Source organism: Vanellus vanellus, assembly GCF_965231255.1.
Source record: "Vanellus vanellus genome assembly, chromosome: 12".
NCBI classification, from domain to species: Eukaryota; Metazoa; Chordata; class Aves; order Charadriiformes; family Charadriidae; genus Vanellus; species Vanellus vanellus.
The window spans coordinates 16,318,803-16,334,359 of record NC_138917.1 but is presented as its reverse complement, the minus strand read 5'-3'; the positions used below and the strand labels follow the sequence as shown (position 1 = coordinate 16,334,359).

The window sequence follows — 15,557 nt, the reverse complement described above, 5'->3', positions numbered from 1 at the left end:
ACTCGAAGGCAAGCTTAGAAGTACGTCGTGACAATAAGGTGAGGCTAACAAACCCGCTTGCTGCCAGTAAGTAAAAGTACCACACTAATATGTAGTACAGTCAACTCTGAGACACTCGTGTAGACAGTTCTTATTACTTGGCGGTATTACTAAACACTAGCTGGATAATGATTTTAGACTTGCTTATGAGAAAGGAGAGCATATTTAGAAAGCGAGCGTTAGAAGTCAGTTCCCTGTTCACCAAAACTGCAGACAAAGCAGACAGACAGTACAGCTCTAGGGCACCTTCGCAGCACTGTACCTGGAGCCGGGGGCTCTGGCAGAAGTAGGCCTTTCCCTGTGCTCGACCATGACTTCCACAGAATCACACAGTGCTATCTATACGTAGGTTCTACCACAGGCAGCCTTAAGTATTTTTAAACGTAGCTCCTTTTTACCCTGTGGTTCCAGTATAACCCTGGACTCGAACAGCAGTGGCATGCAGTGCTGCAGCTCCAGCCAAGGGGTACTAAGGGGTAACTTAAAGGCAAAGCATAATGGTGAATTCCACCCTCCACCCCCAGTCCGACGGCCAGCATCACACTTACACTCCCTTCCTTCTCCCTCTCTAAGAACAGCTGCACAAGTGTTTATTTAATTGTTTTTAAACTTTAAGAATTGTGAAAGTTCATTCCAAAAAGGTTGAACTGCCAATCTGGATTTTTCCCCAGTAGTTTCTGTTGTCCCAGAATAGTTATTAATAAAGTCGCCACTAGATGTTTTTCACAGTTCTAGGTAATTGCAGCTGAAATATTACTCCAGGGAATTATTTTTTCCATTAATATTTAAGTCATTTTCACGCTACAGGAGAAGACAAGATGCAGAACCACTGTACCAGCCAAATCACTATAGGCTTACTCTGGAGCATCTCATTTCCCAGCACTTATCTTTCATACAGTGCAGTAGGCAGCCACAGATGACAGAAAACTGAATGTTGAAGTTGTTCTTCAGCTGTTGAATGCAAGTATGTCACTACGTATTTTTTAAAAAACTTGTGTAAGTGGAAAATACAAATACTGAGTTTACAAGTAAAAACAATCTCATTAACTCTATAGGGGTATAAGGAATACACCTCCTTTTCATGGGAATCTTCATCAAAATAATTGCAAAACCAAACAAGTTTGAGGAAGTTTTTTATTTTATGAGTAAAACCAGAAGTTTGTTCTTTAAAATAGATTGCTAATTCAAGACATTGTTAGCTCTTCAAATTAGACACAGTGCTATTATTTCGGTTTAGGAAAACAATAATGCTGTAAGAAAGATTTTTCTAACAAGGTTATTTCCTCAATCTTAAATTTCACGGTTCGCTCTCAAAAGGACTGCTGCAAACAATTACTGAAATACAGTTACGTCTTAACTTGAATTTTTCCTGTGGTTGAATATAGCTCTCATATTATACAGTTTGAGTTCTGATGAGAAATTAGGAAGTCACCCTCACATACAACCCCTTTTCCATTACACTTTCTAACTTCTCCAAGTACGCCTTGCACTGTACACCAGCGTTCCGTGAGCAGCGTTAATGTCCTTTTAAAACTGCACCAAAACCCTACTTCTTCCAGTTGGAAAGCTACAGCTCTTTATACCACTTCTGTAAATGAGGTTCAGTTGAAGTTATGTCCAAGCAAGTTACTAGCCTGACAGGCAGTACAATGTAAACAAAAGCATTTCAAAATGCCCTTACAGAAAGCGAGTTTTCTTTCATAGATAACTTACATCTGCATTCTACGAGGTCTGTGAACAGAAACACTTCAGAGAAAGCTCCATCTATAGGCATAAGGCACTTTTCAAACTATATTTATGAGGCAAATAGTCCTTTTACCTAATATGTGACATCAAAGACTGCTGAAAGGAGCCTTTGACACACGCATGGTCCTTATAAAACAATAAATAAAAATCTCAAAACAAACGAGCAGCTCTTACTACAAATATCCAACATACAAGAGCAGCAAAAGCTGTTTGAAAGTTTATTCAACTACAACACTGACCTTACACTGACAAGACACCAAGTATGAAACTTCCTTCTTCAGCAGAGTCCATACATGAACCAGACAACCTCAAACGAAAGTTTTCTAACGTACTATTTTCTGTTGGAGACTTACTACACACACAGTTTTGACCTACCAAATTGACAAAGGCTATAAGCGCAATTTTTAATCCACAGTTGGACAATATTTAGATTTGTTCCTGTCTTGAAACAGTCACTTCATCTTCTAAAGAAATTACACAGTAATTAGAAAGCGGCAGTGATGCATAGCACTGCTTGTTAAAGACTTTTCCAGTATAGTTTAGTACTAAACTCAGAAATATTAGTGAATGCTGCTTTGTTTGTAGAAGTTTAAGGCTTAACAAAACACATGTTGAACTCATTAATCATTGTGCTGTTTAGTCATCCGACGTGGTTTATTGGGGAGGGGGGAATCCATCCTTAGTTAATATATATAATTGTGTACGAGATGTTAGCCTTACAAAATACTATTACCTCCACCAACAGAAAACAGATTAAGTGATTGCAACAAGTAGAAAAATGCTAATTTAGAAATCAGCAAAAGTCAGTAACAGCTTAAAAACTTTGCAAACTAAACTTACAGCAAGTCTGTTTCTGTGATCTTACTAATGCTCTACGCATACTTTCAGTATCGAGGCTCTGCTGAACGATTTCCATTATGAATATGTTTTTTCGATATATCCTTTTGTAACCTTCAAAACCAATGCATTTCATAAACTGCATTGTCTTTAAAAGGCATATAAACCAGCCAGTGGCTAGTCAAATTGAAGAAACAAGAATGGAAAAAACTCCAAACCCACCTCAGATGTAGTTCTGTTTATACAGTGTCTGCTACTGTTTCTAACAATCTTATTAGTTCTGTTCTTCAGTTTCCAAACAATCCAAATTGAGATTATTTTTTCTTCCATAAGTGCCCTCAAGAATGCAGTCAGCATGCAGAATTCCTGCCGGGTGTCAGCGATACAAGCTGTTATCAGAGCCTGTCTAACCAAGCATGCAGGATAAACTGCAGGTGCTCAGCGCTCCTCAAGATTGGGTATGTTTTTTGAAATTTCAAGCCAGAACTTTAAAGACATTCTCTTATGTGACTATAAAACGTGCAGGCAGATACAAAGTACAGAGGCACAGAAATACAAAGAGAAACATGTAATATAATGTAAACACTCTGAGCTAGATGAAGTTATTTCTGAACAGCTGTCGGTCCTGAAAACATTTGCATCATACAAGGTACAACTATGGAGGAGGAAAAGATAGTAAGAAAGTGATCCGATACTCTGCAATTAACTTTTTCTCCAAAGGAGCTCAGCATAATTAACATATAATATATGTACTTGCATTCCTCTTTCCATTATTCAGCTGTCTTCTGCTGTGAAGTCCATTTAGCATTAAAAGCAGGATACACAGTGCCCAGAGCATCATCTCATCTCTGTGACAAAGGCAATACTGTCAGCCGGCGAATGAAGCAGTGGAATGTTTTAACGTGGTAATGAGTTCTACAGTGCATCCACATACGTTGTTACTGGAGCTTTTAAGACCCCCACAGTGCAAGTAAGGAAAGGAACAAGTGAACATGCTTCATGGCAATTCAAGGTAAATCCTCAAATTATTTCAGGAAAGGGTAGTCTTTTTCAGACTGGTGGTTGCCTGTCTTCTAAGAACTTTTCAGAACTTCTTTCACAAAGAAAAAGAATCATTCTCTTATCTTGAGATGTAGAAGAAATAGGAATAGTATATATATGTTTTTAGAATGAAGTCCTTCACATAAGGAGGGAAATTCTAAGTCTTCACAGAAGGGAGGCAGTTCTAAGTCTATTTTGATTAACTTCATCATAGCCTCAGTTCAGTCCCATACCTTGGAATTTGGCAGTCTCAGTGCAAACAAAGTAAGTCCTCAGTTCTCCCTTGCCTTTGACATTAATGAGTCCCCTACATTCACAGGAATATCCCAACTCCTGTAGTACTTTACTCGTTTCTTCTGTGACCTTTATGTGAAAAGAATTAGAAACTCTTGTGAAATTCTTCTGACTACTCATATTTTTTAAAAATCCATAACCCATTAGAAATAATTTCTTTGACATTCCAAGGCTGATATGTTTACCTGGATTTTCCCAAGTTCCCCCGTACTCTCCATTCGACTAGCAACGTTAACAGTGTTGCCCCAAATATCATACTGGGGTTTCCGGGCACCAATCACTCCAGCAATCACAGGGCCATGATTTATCCCTGTAGAAACAAAAGCAGGTATCATTACCGGAGTAGAAAGTTATGTGACATCTAGCTTCATTATTAGCCATAATTCATGAGCTTCGTGGAAAAAAACACACCCAAAACTTAACTCTGCAACACATTTCTAGCAATCGGTATTACCACCGTTCCATAAATATTAGTACTGAGGGTCAGGAGATGTGCAGTGACTCATTCATTTTAAAACAGCAAGTCCAAGAAAGAGCTAGGGTAAAGTTCATGCCAAAGCAAAATTCTTCCTCTTCTACTTTTAATATATAGAAATAAATATTTCTGTAATGACAATAGCGTCTTTAGTCAACAGTTATTAACAGGGTACTTCAGTCTTCATCCATAACTTTAATTTTCTCCGAACTCATCCAGCTGCAGTCTTCGTATTGCTCCCTCCAGTGATTAGAAAAGCCCGTCTATGAAGGAGCTTGGCATATTTAAAAAGCTAGACTAGGCAACACTACCGTCAGCGATTCAGCAAATACTGTGTTCTGTGTTAAGAAGGACTCTACAGCATTCAGCGATTTACCTAAGTCATCCTATCTCATTTTTAGTTTTTACGGAGCCGCAGAGTTCACACTCTTTACAAACCGAACTTACCAATCCGTAAGCGGAAATTGTTAAAGGAATGTCGGTTGATGCCATCCAGTTTGCTCATCAAGGCGATTCCATATTCCACCATGATCCCAATGTGAGCATGCTGTCTTTCCTTATCCTATGCATATTGATGGTCAAATTACAACATAGAAGGCTGTGTCAGGCTACTATTCCAAACCAGTACTATTAGTGAATAAAGTATATATTTATAAGCAGAAGACCACCCATCATTATAGCTGTGCAGAATTGCATAGTTCAACAAACATTCCAAATGGATTTAAAAAAAATCATATTAAATTCAACTGGAATGGCTAGGAGGTGACAAGAATGATATGATTAAATTTTATAACGAATTTATGTCTGTCCTTCAGGATTCCAGATTTAATTTTCCACGTTTTGTATGAAATACATATGTGCATCCTAATGTCATACACCAACCTGCTAGAGTGAAAATGAGCCCGAGTATAGAAGTTGGTTTTAATTCTTCTGGGTGATAGATCTGAATCTGAAACCGTTTAATGCGGCACCTGAGGATTCTTTTTTTGTGCCAGTTCTCAGGTATCCCAAAAAGCTTACTGTTCAGTTCCGAGATGGCCTGTTCTTTGTCAGCCATTCTTTGACTTCCCTATTATTAGGCCTATTCTGTTATGCATCTAGAAATGTTAAGCTACTTGAATCAAAGATTAAAGATGTAAAAAGTATGCTGGCGTTACAGACTTAATACCTGCTTAGGAAAAAAATGGAACTAGGAGATAAATAGTGAATTCAACAGGAGACAATACACTTTTATCATCTTTTTCCACATTTCAGAAAGTCACTCTTGGTGATTTACTTTCTTCTTTTACATCACATTACATTCTGTTACTTTGAAACGCACCTACGTACACATACCAAAGGCAGATTTCAGAGGCAACGTACCTGGTTGTTCTCTTGGCCTGGTGTAACACTGAGACCGGCTGCTGCCATGTAAGTGCTTCCAATGGTTTTTATTTTTTCAACACCACTAAATTTAGGTTTTAACAAGAGCTGTTTGAAGGGAAGGAAAATAGAAACTTGAGACTTTAACACCATATTTCAGTGTCTACAATAAGCATTAAACATCTCTAGGAATACTACCAATCACATGAAGGTTAGATAAGAAAGTTCTGAGGATTAGTTTCACAGTTTTGCTCTACCTGCTTATAGGAGAAATAAAGTGCTGAAGCACTGAAAGTACTGAAATTCAGGACTTTCAAACCATACTACTAATGCATGAGATGATGTAACTGAAAAACCCCATCAGATGTGAATATATCTTTCAAGACTGCGAGGCTGAACTTGGAATATTAGTTCAGCTTCACAGCCATTTCTCCCCCTCTCTAATGCTCACAGATCTACTAAAACATTTCATTTTGCAGTAAATACGTAATCCAGTCCATTTTTGCCAGAAGCTTAATTACCTCATCAAAATCAGCAATGATTTCATTTAACAGCCGCAAGCATTCCAGGCCTTCTTTATTGACATCACATTCAGTATAAAACACCTTAAAATCTGGTACCGATGCAAACATGACACAGACACAGTCATAAGATTGATGGTACCAGTCCTACAGGAAAACAATACATTCACACATTGTCAGCAGTCACCTTCCACCACAGGAATTCAAAACTATGATTATTGTTTGTAACCAGTAATCAAATCACAGTTTTCCTATGAAGTCAACTACAGTACAGTGGGCATCTCTTATTTTATCAGTAACATTAAGTTGATTTGCCTAAGGAAAAGCTGAGATATCTATGTATCTTAAAGATTCGCATCTATTCTGGACAGTGCCAGTCTGACACTTAGCATGGCTGTGAAATCAGCAATATTTGTTCTGATGACATGCTGGCAGAATAAGATGGATGCCTTTAAAAACAAAATATCATTATCGATGAACTTCTCACTGGAGCTGTTGCCAAGGAGATACTATCTGTTCCTCAACTAACCTCTTTAAAAAGAAGGCCTATCTTCTCTGGTAAAATACGGTCTTTGGAAAGCACTAAATCCTTTTTAAATATTTCCCAAACTCAAACTGTGTCCAGAAACGGAACTACCAATTCTGAAAACAGATTTCAGAGACTGACACTAAAAGTTTGCATTTTTTTGAGACCATCGGGATAGCAAAGTCTTGGGTTTACAAAGGTCCGGGGATACAAACAAGAGGCAAAGTGTGCACAACATTAGAGCCTTCTGTGTGCTTGTTAGCATGACATTCTATGTCACAGCAGTTCAATTTACTGTCCTTCACATAGAAGAGATTAAACATACCTCATTTCGTTTTTCACCAATGAAATATGCAGCAACATGTGCAGGAAGTACATTTTCCAGTAAAAGCCTGTTAACATTCTCCATTGTCTCAAACTGTTCATGTTCTTTTTTAAATTTATTCTTCCACAGACAATCCAGTCGACAGTAATAGTCAATCTGCAAAGGAACCAAATATGATAAATTAAATCCATATAATAACTTGCTGAAAAATATTAGTCAATTTATTCAAAAAGTGTAGTAGCAATAAAGTTTCTTCAAGGCCCTTTGAGCCTATATAGTTATGAAAAATGTGCTTTGAGAACAAAGGTCACAAAAATATGAAGCAGTCAGTATGAATGAATGGCATTTGGGTACCAGCAGGTGTATTTACCAAAATGATGTTTTAATAATATGGTGATTATCTTTATCTTGAATTACTGCCTGGACTTAGGATGAATATTGTCATATAAATACAGACAGACCCAAATTGGAAGAATTTGAAAGTTCTGACTTCTGTAATACAAACACTATTGAAAAATATAAAAATGTTCCCACCTTCTCATAATAAAAATTTTTGCATTTTCTGTAACTAAGCACAAGTACATTATCTAAAACTAAGTACAAGAATATAAAAAAGAAAAATATATATTCATTTAGAGCACAATTTCAATGAAAAACACTTTTGCATTTTATTTAAATCAACTTGCTGCAAGTAAAAGAACCCATTGCTTTTTAAATACATACCTGTTTTGCAAGTAAAATTAGGGTTATGTAAAACAGAACCAGATATAAATTAGTCATTATCCTTGGGTCTTTGATGAAAAGCCTGAAAACAAGAAAGCAATACAAAGTCATCTGTATCCTTTAAGACAATCCACACGATTAAGGGTTGGGGGAGGAAGGGGAAGGGAAGAAGAGCATAGCAGAAGAGAGTGCCTTTGTTCAGACATATACCACCAATACCATGGTTCATTTGTGCCAGGGGCTGTCTGGTTATAGGTCCTATCCTAATAACAACAAAGGATTATCATTCAGTTCAGTACATGAACTGCGTTTCGTGTAATGACAAAATGGGGGCTGAAACCTCGGTTAAGAATCTATTGTAGCAAGGTGTTCAAGTAACCACGGCTTTATCTTAAAGGAGACATCATAATTTCCATTGCACTGAGCTGCAGCTTTTCTACCCACACTGCCCCAAAAAAACATTGCCCACAAAAACTTGAAGTAGGAAAAGAAACTTTCTTATTTGTGGAAGGAAAGAGGATAACTAATAAAAACCTGAATTGCTCAAAGTCAGCCATTAAATCACACTTGTATATAGTTCCATACAAATCTGAGACGCCACTCATATTTCATAGTAAGATCAGTCTGTCTGTCCACATCTATTAGTTTTCACAAATGCATCAAACGAAATTCTCATTATATGAATAGCCTGGGATTAAGAGACTAAATTAAGAGCTCATTTAGGCTTTTTTTTTAAGCTGTGCTGACAGCTCACAGCCTCTGCAAAATAAATTTATTCTTCAGCTATGAGACTATGCTGAGAATCTGAGGACTTACAAATGAAGAGTACAAACCCTTCCACATGATTTCTCTTTAAGTATTTTTTTAGTTTCTTCAATTAGATCAGGTAAAATGTGTTACTTTTCAAAATATGTGCTGTTAGTAAGGTAAATGAAGAGTTCACTATCTTATTGACTAGCAAGTTCTCGCAAGCACAGCTTGAGCATCAGACTTTTCACAAGGCTTTTTCTTCATACATTACTATGAGAGTAATTTCTACCCCCCTAGTCTTGAATGTAAGCTAGGCTGCCAGAGATCTCAGAAGCCATATTACAAATTTTTTCAGAAAACACTCACTTTTTAAAAAAACACCAAAACCAAAACAAAAGGTGATATGGTCTAATATGATTGTCATGTCATTAACTTTACAGCAAGGTTTGTAATGTCTGATTTACATGATTTTGATATTTCAACATTCCAGTAAGCGTACAAAAATCTAACACCTCCTTTAATGAAGCATTATTGTCAATTATAAGAAACTTCATACTGCACCTGGTACTGTTGCCAGAGACGCTCGTGTTTCTATGCTGAAGGGTATTAAAAATTATGAGGTATACAGTCACAGCAATGGACAGGAGGAGAACTTTGAGTTCGAAGCTGATTTGAAGAAATACCGAGCAAGCAATGAACCCCAATATGCAGCAGTAAGCATAATACTGTAAAAGAAGAATTTAAAGACCAATTGCATTATTCAGGCAGCTTTCAAACCATCGCAAATGCTCTAAGTTCATGATCATTGTAATTAAAATAGAAGACATTACAATCACTTGCTAAATACACTGAAAGCTTTATTTTTAATTGCACTAAAAGGCTGAACATACTTGGGTTTTGTTTACATTTCTAATTTGTTAAAGACAAACAAAAAGATTTAAACAAAAAGCATCCTTGTAACACAAGCAGTGCCAGATAAAAACTGAAGACTGTTCAGAATTTATATTCTGAAGTCTATTAATTTAAACAATTATTTATTTAAAGTTCAAGACTAACCTAAAGTAGGTTCACAGTCCAGTGAACAGGCTCTGAACCAGGAACTCCAGCATCCTGGTCCTACTTTTGACAGTGCAACCCTAAGCAAGTACCACATTCCCATCTCCCCTACCTGTGACATGTGAAGACCGTGACCTCTTATCTAACCTTCGCCGCAGCTCCTTTCACAAGAACTTTGATGCTAATAAGCATTATCAAGCTACAGCCATTATCCAATGGAATTACTGAAAAATCTCCCAGAGAAATCCCAGTTCAGGCATGGTGTTCAAGGTAAGCATGCAGCTGGGAGCATTGAAACTGTCAGGTGGTACACAGTGTGTTGCACAGACAGGATTGCTCCCTGCAGTCGCCGGCACAGGTGTAAGATGCTGAGCTAGCATACTTCAGTCTACAAACAACTCCAAAATTACCTCAGCTTCTGCTCCTCAAGAGTTTATTTCTCTTTATGGACAAAGTACAGTTTTTCACCCATAATATCCCAGACCTACCACAGATCTGGGAGAGTCTTAGTGGCACGGTTATCGTTTCTGCTGAAGTGACGGAAACCAGAACAATTTATGGGGCAACTCAGGACCAGAGCCCGTATGGTAACATACTATACCAACTCTGTCATCCTACAGGTATTGAGTCTAGCCTACAAAAGGTACTCAACACTTACAGTTATAACCCTGAAGCCAAACCTCTGAAAAAGAAACCCCTACGTAGAGAACACTGCCACAGGTCTGTTGGCCGTTTAAGCCCTTTCACTCTATCAAGATACCTTACTGGGACGCTTGCAAGTACAGCTCTCATCTCTCAGACTCGAACGTAATCATCATCCTGTCCCACTGCTTTTTCCTCAAAGTTCTACGTCTACTTTTAAGTCTGAAATGTCAAAAAAATGACTACTTTATTCAGCACAGCAACAGCAGCTGAAACATCTTGATTTCATTAAGAACTTTTCTGCTGTCAGATACCTAAAGAAGCTGTGTTTTATACAGCAACAGAACCCACCAGTTTTCAGTAATATACAGACTGTTCAAAGATCTGGGTTTTAAAGTAACATGTATTCACTACTTACAGTTTCCTCAACGCAGGATTGAGTTGTATTTCCAAAAGGCTGTTTTACAGACATGCAAGAACAGAAAATTACCTGATAAGTACAATGTGCATTATATATGTGTAACTTAGCATTTGTCATAAGGACTTGAACGAAAAGATCTGCACACACAACCTGCTGCGTACAGTTCAAAAACATGTCCATCATCTAAAGGGGTGGCCAGGTGAAAAAGGAGCATCCCAAACATTTGGATGATCTCCAAATAGAATGCTACTTTGGAATTAAAGAGATAAAAAATTAAACCCTCTTAAATAATCCTTTTGTGTCATTATTAAGTGCTGAATCTATCCTTATAGAAATGCTAGAGAACACCTTTCAAAGGTGCTGAGTAACCAAAATAAGCCAAGACTTCAGCTTTATCCAGGAGTACTCCAGACTTTTGAAAATCCCTAAAAGATGCACAGTAAAGCCATAGCAAATGATAGAAAAATAAACCTAGAACTTCCTCGTGGCACAAGTCAGTCTTTGCGTTCAGTGATTTAAAAATTCTATCTTTATATAAAGATGAAAAGATATCAAAATGCTGCCGTCCATCTATATTATATACACCATCCAAGACTCATTTCATTTTAATCTTAGAAATGAAGACAGCACTCTACTCACATAGGTGGTAGCACACAGGTAATTTGATCCAGTAAAGTTCGCAGGTTTGTTCTTTTCAGCAGTCTTGATTTATTGGGGGAGGGAAGGCGAGGGAACAAGAGAACCACCATACAAACTTGTTAGCACATAGTCACTAATTTTAAGTTTTTTCTCCGTATATTATACAATGAGTCCTGATCTGGTTTCCTTTTCTGTGCTACTGCAATATAAACGTTGAAATACAATGATATCCCATATAGTTGTATTAAGCATATATGCACACACAAGGCACAAGAAGGTTAAAATTGCCAAGCCTTTACTTACTTATTTTTTAATTCGGGGTAAAGTTTCACATTATGGCTATGCTAATCTAACAGCTAACTGGCACAAACATGCGGTTCTGTCCCACACCCCAGTTTCACAGTTGCTGTTCCTGTTTTCTTTTAGGCTGTCTCTGGTGGTGTTCACATGACACCACTATGAGTCAATTCAAGGACCCAAGCCAGGAGAAAAACAACCCTACAAAAGAAAATTAAGCATGTTCTGCAGTATAGCTTTCAGAATAAACTCTCCATGGAATCAGAAGAATGGCAGACCACACACGTGGGATCAGAAGGACATCACTTTTAGCAGCTAGCTACCAGATTTAACTGTTAACATGGTATGTCACATAAAGCTTTAAAAAAAAAAAAAAAAAAAAAAAACAAAAACAAAACAAAACAAAACCACCAACAAAGTGGTCTTGAGCATGAGGTTACTCCAAAGGGTTGTTTTTCAAATGTGTGTACCCTAGGTGCAATACACTACTCAAACTAAAGTTAAAAGACAGACTCCATTTGCATCTTAGTCTAGCAGTAACTATTAATAATGTCATTGGTTTTAAGAGAGTCAGGCTATATTCTTCCCTCCACCATCTGCATTATTACTAGCTAGTGCAAACAGCACAGTAAACTGCTGAAAAATTCTACCTGCTGCAGCCAAACATTTAAACCCACATTAAAAAAAATGGAAGACAATCTTAGTGATGGTGGTTATGATCAACAGTAATTATAAACACCATCTTGAAAGCAAGAAAAGGTGATGTAAAACAGAACTCAAGTCTATCACATGAACTTTTAGTTGTACAAACTGGGAATTTTTACTTTTAATGCTTTTACATGGCATCGTGCATTATCCTTGTGTAAATCAACTCATGTTGCAACTTAGACCTTAGGAAAAGCAGCAAAAAGCAAGGTACTTGAAAAGAACAGAAGAAGTCACTTAAACTGTGGATGTTACGATAAGTTCACAGACTAAAGATAATGTGAGTACCTACCAAATTAAAAATGGCTATTATCAGCAAGGCAGCTATAGTGATGACTGCTAACGGAAGCCTAAGTAAAGGCATTGTTTCCACCTTTTCTGAGATGGCACAAAGACGGCGCAGGGAAGGCCACTGTTCTGAGGAGCACTTCTGTAATGGAAGTTAGTTTCAGTGACATGGTAAACACTTTGATACACGGGAACAAATATTTCTAAACTTAAACACTACTTCTCTGCAGGAGAACATCAAGAGTCTTCATTGGAATCCTAATTTAGAACTCTGAATCTAGTCATTCAGATTAAACGCTAATGTCTTTCCACAACTGGAAATTGAGATAATGCTTCCTTATTTCAATGGGGTTGGGTGCTAAAATTTTCTGAATTTCTTCTTTAAAAATACAAATTATGATCTGATTCAAAGTTCTAGAAAAATATCACCAAAGATATAGTGACAACCTACGTTGTATTTTTTAGTTATAGAGCTATAATGTATATTTGGAACTACATTTTCAGATGACTAAATCAAAACCTATCATAGACAGCCCCCTTTCTTGCCATCCTAATATCCTCCATTTGTTGGAATAGAGAAAAACATCAAGTAAAGCATATACTGTTAACAATTGCAAGCGTTATTCAAGGGTACTATACCAAAACACTCCCAGTGTAAAACTCAAGCCCGATGCAATTGCTGTCTTGGAATTTTCTTTCTTTTCTCTATGAGTTTTTACATACGTAGAAACCATACGTGCATACATATACACACACCTATCTCTCTAAACAGACATATGGACACACACATATAAAAAAATCCATCCACTCATATATATAAACACCATACATGCTATCTAACTGTACTTTTAAAATAATCATAAAACTTTATCCCATGTACAGGGTACTTTTTTTTTCTTTTCTCTTTCACACAACTTGAACCTGGCTCTGTAAGAGACTATTTCTTTCTGCGGCAGTTTTCCTGGGAGAGCACCATCACCACTCTGCAACACGATGACGGCGACATGTTCTCAACAGAACTTCAGAATTCCCTCTCACCCTTGGTCTAGCACAACATAGATTTGATGAGTGCAAGGAACGCCAAAATCCCTTCCCTCTTCAACCCCTGCCTCCAGATAGTTCTTGGAGTGGAGAAGGATTTTTTTTTTTTTTTATTTTCTATCGCTGAATTCTATGTCGCTGTGGGCTGTCTCTATCTCACTATGTATTTTTAAACAGTAACTGCATGCATTAATAATGCAAAGAAAAAGGAACTACAAATGCAAAGTGTCCGAATTGATGTAATGGTGAATCTGGAACGCTAACAGCTATGAAATTGTTGCCAATAAATTATTCATATGTTTGTAATTTTCATGGGGCTTTATAAATGATTATGAAAACTAATCTCGTATTCAAACTTACTTTGATTTTAATATTGTTTCCAGTATAGAAAATATAAAGATTTACAACCAAAATTAATATTAAGGACAAACAAAAATAAATTAAAAAAACCAACCCCACTCAGCAAGTGTTAATATCTTTGTTCTCCCTCCTACCCATCTGTTCTGGCACCCAAATAATTCTGAATTACAGTGAGAATTTTCAGACATGAAATTCTGTTTCAGGCTATGAAATCTTGTGGTAACCTGAGGTTCAAGGCTCTAACTCTTACTGAAATTAACAGCTTAATTCATCATTCCAAAAGATAGACCAAGTTGCCAAATTACATCCATCCACTTTTGAAAACAGGAAACTTTTTTTTTTTTTAAATAAACTTACCATACATTTCTCAGCAAAGCACACAAACAAAATGAGTACAATGATGACTGCAACAACACCAAAGGAAATTCCTAGTTTTGCAGTTCTAAACAGAGGAGAAAGCGTCAAACAAACCAGTGTTAAATTAAAAAAATTTTCAAACCACAATTCAGACTAATATTTGCTAACAGTATTTCTCTAACTTTAAAGAGAGTTATCCTTCTAGTAGCACTGTATGACCATAACATTGCACAGGTTATCGTTGCTCTGCTTCACAAATACAACTTTAAGATATTCTACTCCTCACCAACAGCCTGAACCACTACCCTATGCATAAACCACATGGAAATTGCACTGCAACAGCCATGAAAAACAAATATGCCATAAAATTCAGAATCATCAAACATCTGCTTTCTTGGAGATATGAGAAGCAGCTCAGAGTTGCCTCCTTGTATCTCTACAGACAAAAGGATTACCGAGCACGTTTCAACCAGCTAATCCCGTTTTTCTATTGCTCAATGTGCTTACAGCCAACTATTCTTACAGAATAGTATTTCTCACTTAACTGATCAAGTTCCTGTGCGTACTAAGCAAACACAATATTAAAGAAATATTTCTATTTTATTTTCATACTGATATGTAGGCTTTTATGCCAAGAACATGAATGCACTCTATTAAGGTCCTAAGAGGACCTCTATTTAGTCCTAAGAGGTGTATGTTTCTTAAATGTAAACCCCCAGGAACTCCAAAAGACTTTAAAAAGTTCCATGCACATGAGTTTCACTTTAGCTATTGGTTAATTTGAATTATAAATTATTAAAATACAGACACTTACTTTGGCATTATAAACATCTGTATCAGAAATATACAGAGGAACACAAAACTGGCACAGGCGAAGTAACTCTTCAGTTTTGGAATAGGAATGGTGCGATACTGAAACACAGATTATAATAAATCTTAAGGATAATTGCAGGGGTTTTTAAATTCCATTACATTTTTGTGATGACATATATATGTAAATTGATACTGTACTATTAAAAATATACGTAGAACAAGAAGAGAACAAAAGAAAACCACCAAATAAAATTCATGTGAACATCTGCGAAGAAAAACAGCCCAGTCCAAAGGATAAT

General features: G+C 36.9%; 1 protein-coding gene and 1 long non-coding RNA gene across 2 annotated transcripts in view; one reads left to right on the top strand and one right to left on the bottom strand.

The window, feature by feature from the left end:
• The first annotated feature begins 1,064 nt into the window (after nucleotides 1–1,064).
• On the top strand, nucleotides 1,065–4,903 carry LOC309676895. Its single transcript, XR_014269635.1, has 3 exons — nucleotides 1,065–3,080; nucleotides 3,401–3,634; nucleotides 4,834–4,903. It is a non-coding gene; the product is annotated as an uncharacterized lncRNA (long non-coding RNA).
• The window catches only part of ADCY7 (adenylate cyclase 7), a gene marked incomplete at its 5' end in the record, with an annotated part of 31,399 nt that continues 19,470 nt past the window's right edge, over nucleotides 3,629–15,557 (bottom strand). The window contains 13 exons of the mRNA XM_082489546.1: nucleotides 3,629–4,026; nucleotides 4,143–4,267; nucleotides 4,880–4,994; nucleotides 5,795–5,902; nucleotides 6,316–6,462; nucleotides 7,167–7,322; nucleotides 7,890–7,971; nucleotides 9,201–9,364; nucleotides 10,756–10,794; nucleotides 11,398–11,460; nucleotides 12,692–12,829; nucleotides 14,446–14,530; nucleotides 15,260–15,357. Of these exons, the coding sequence (XP_082345672.1) occupies nucleotides 3,880–4,026; nucleotides 4,143–4,267; nucleotides 4,880–4,994; nucleotides 5,795–5,902; nucleotides 6,316–6,462; nucleotides 7,167–7,322; nucleotides 7,890–7,971; nucleotides 9,201–9,364; nucleotides 10,756–10,794; nucleotides 11,398–11,460; nucleotides 12,692–12,829; nucleotides 14,446–14,530; nucleotides 15,260–15,357 (1,467 nt within the window). The 3' untranslated portion in view covers nucleotides 3,629–3,879. The remainder of the gene's footprint in view (nucleotides 4,027–4,142; nucleotides 4,268–4,879; nucleotides 4,995–5,794; nucleotides 5,903–6,315; nucleotides 6,463–7,166; nucleotides 7,323–7,889; nucleotides 7,972–9,200; nucleotides 9,365–10,755; nucleotides 10,795–11,397; nucleotides 11,461–12,691; nucleotides 12,830–14,445; nucleotides 14,531–15,259; nucleotides 15,358–15,557) is intronic.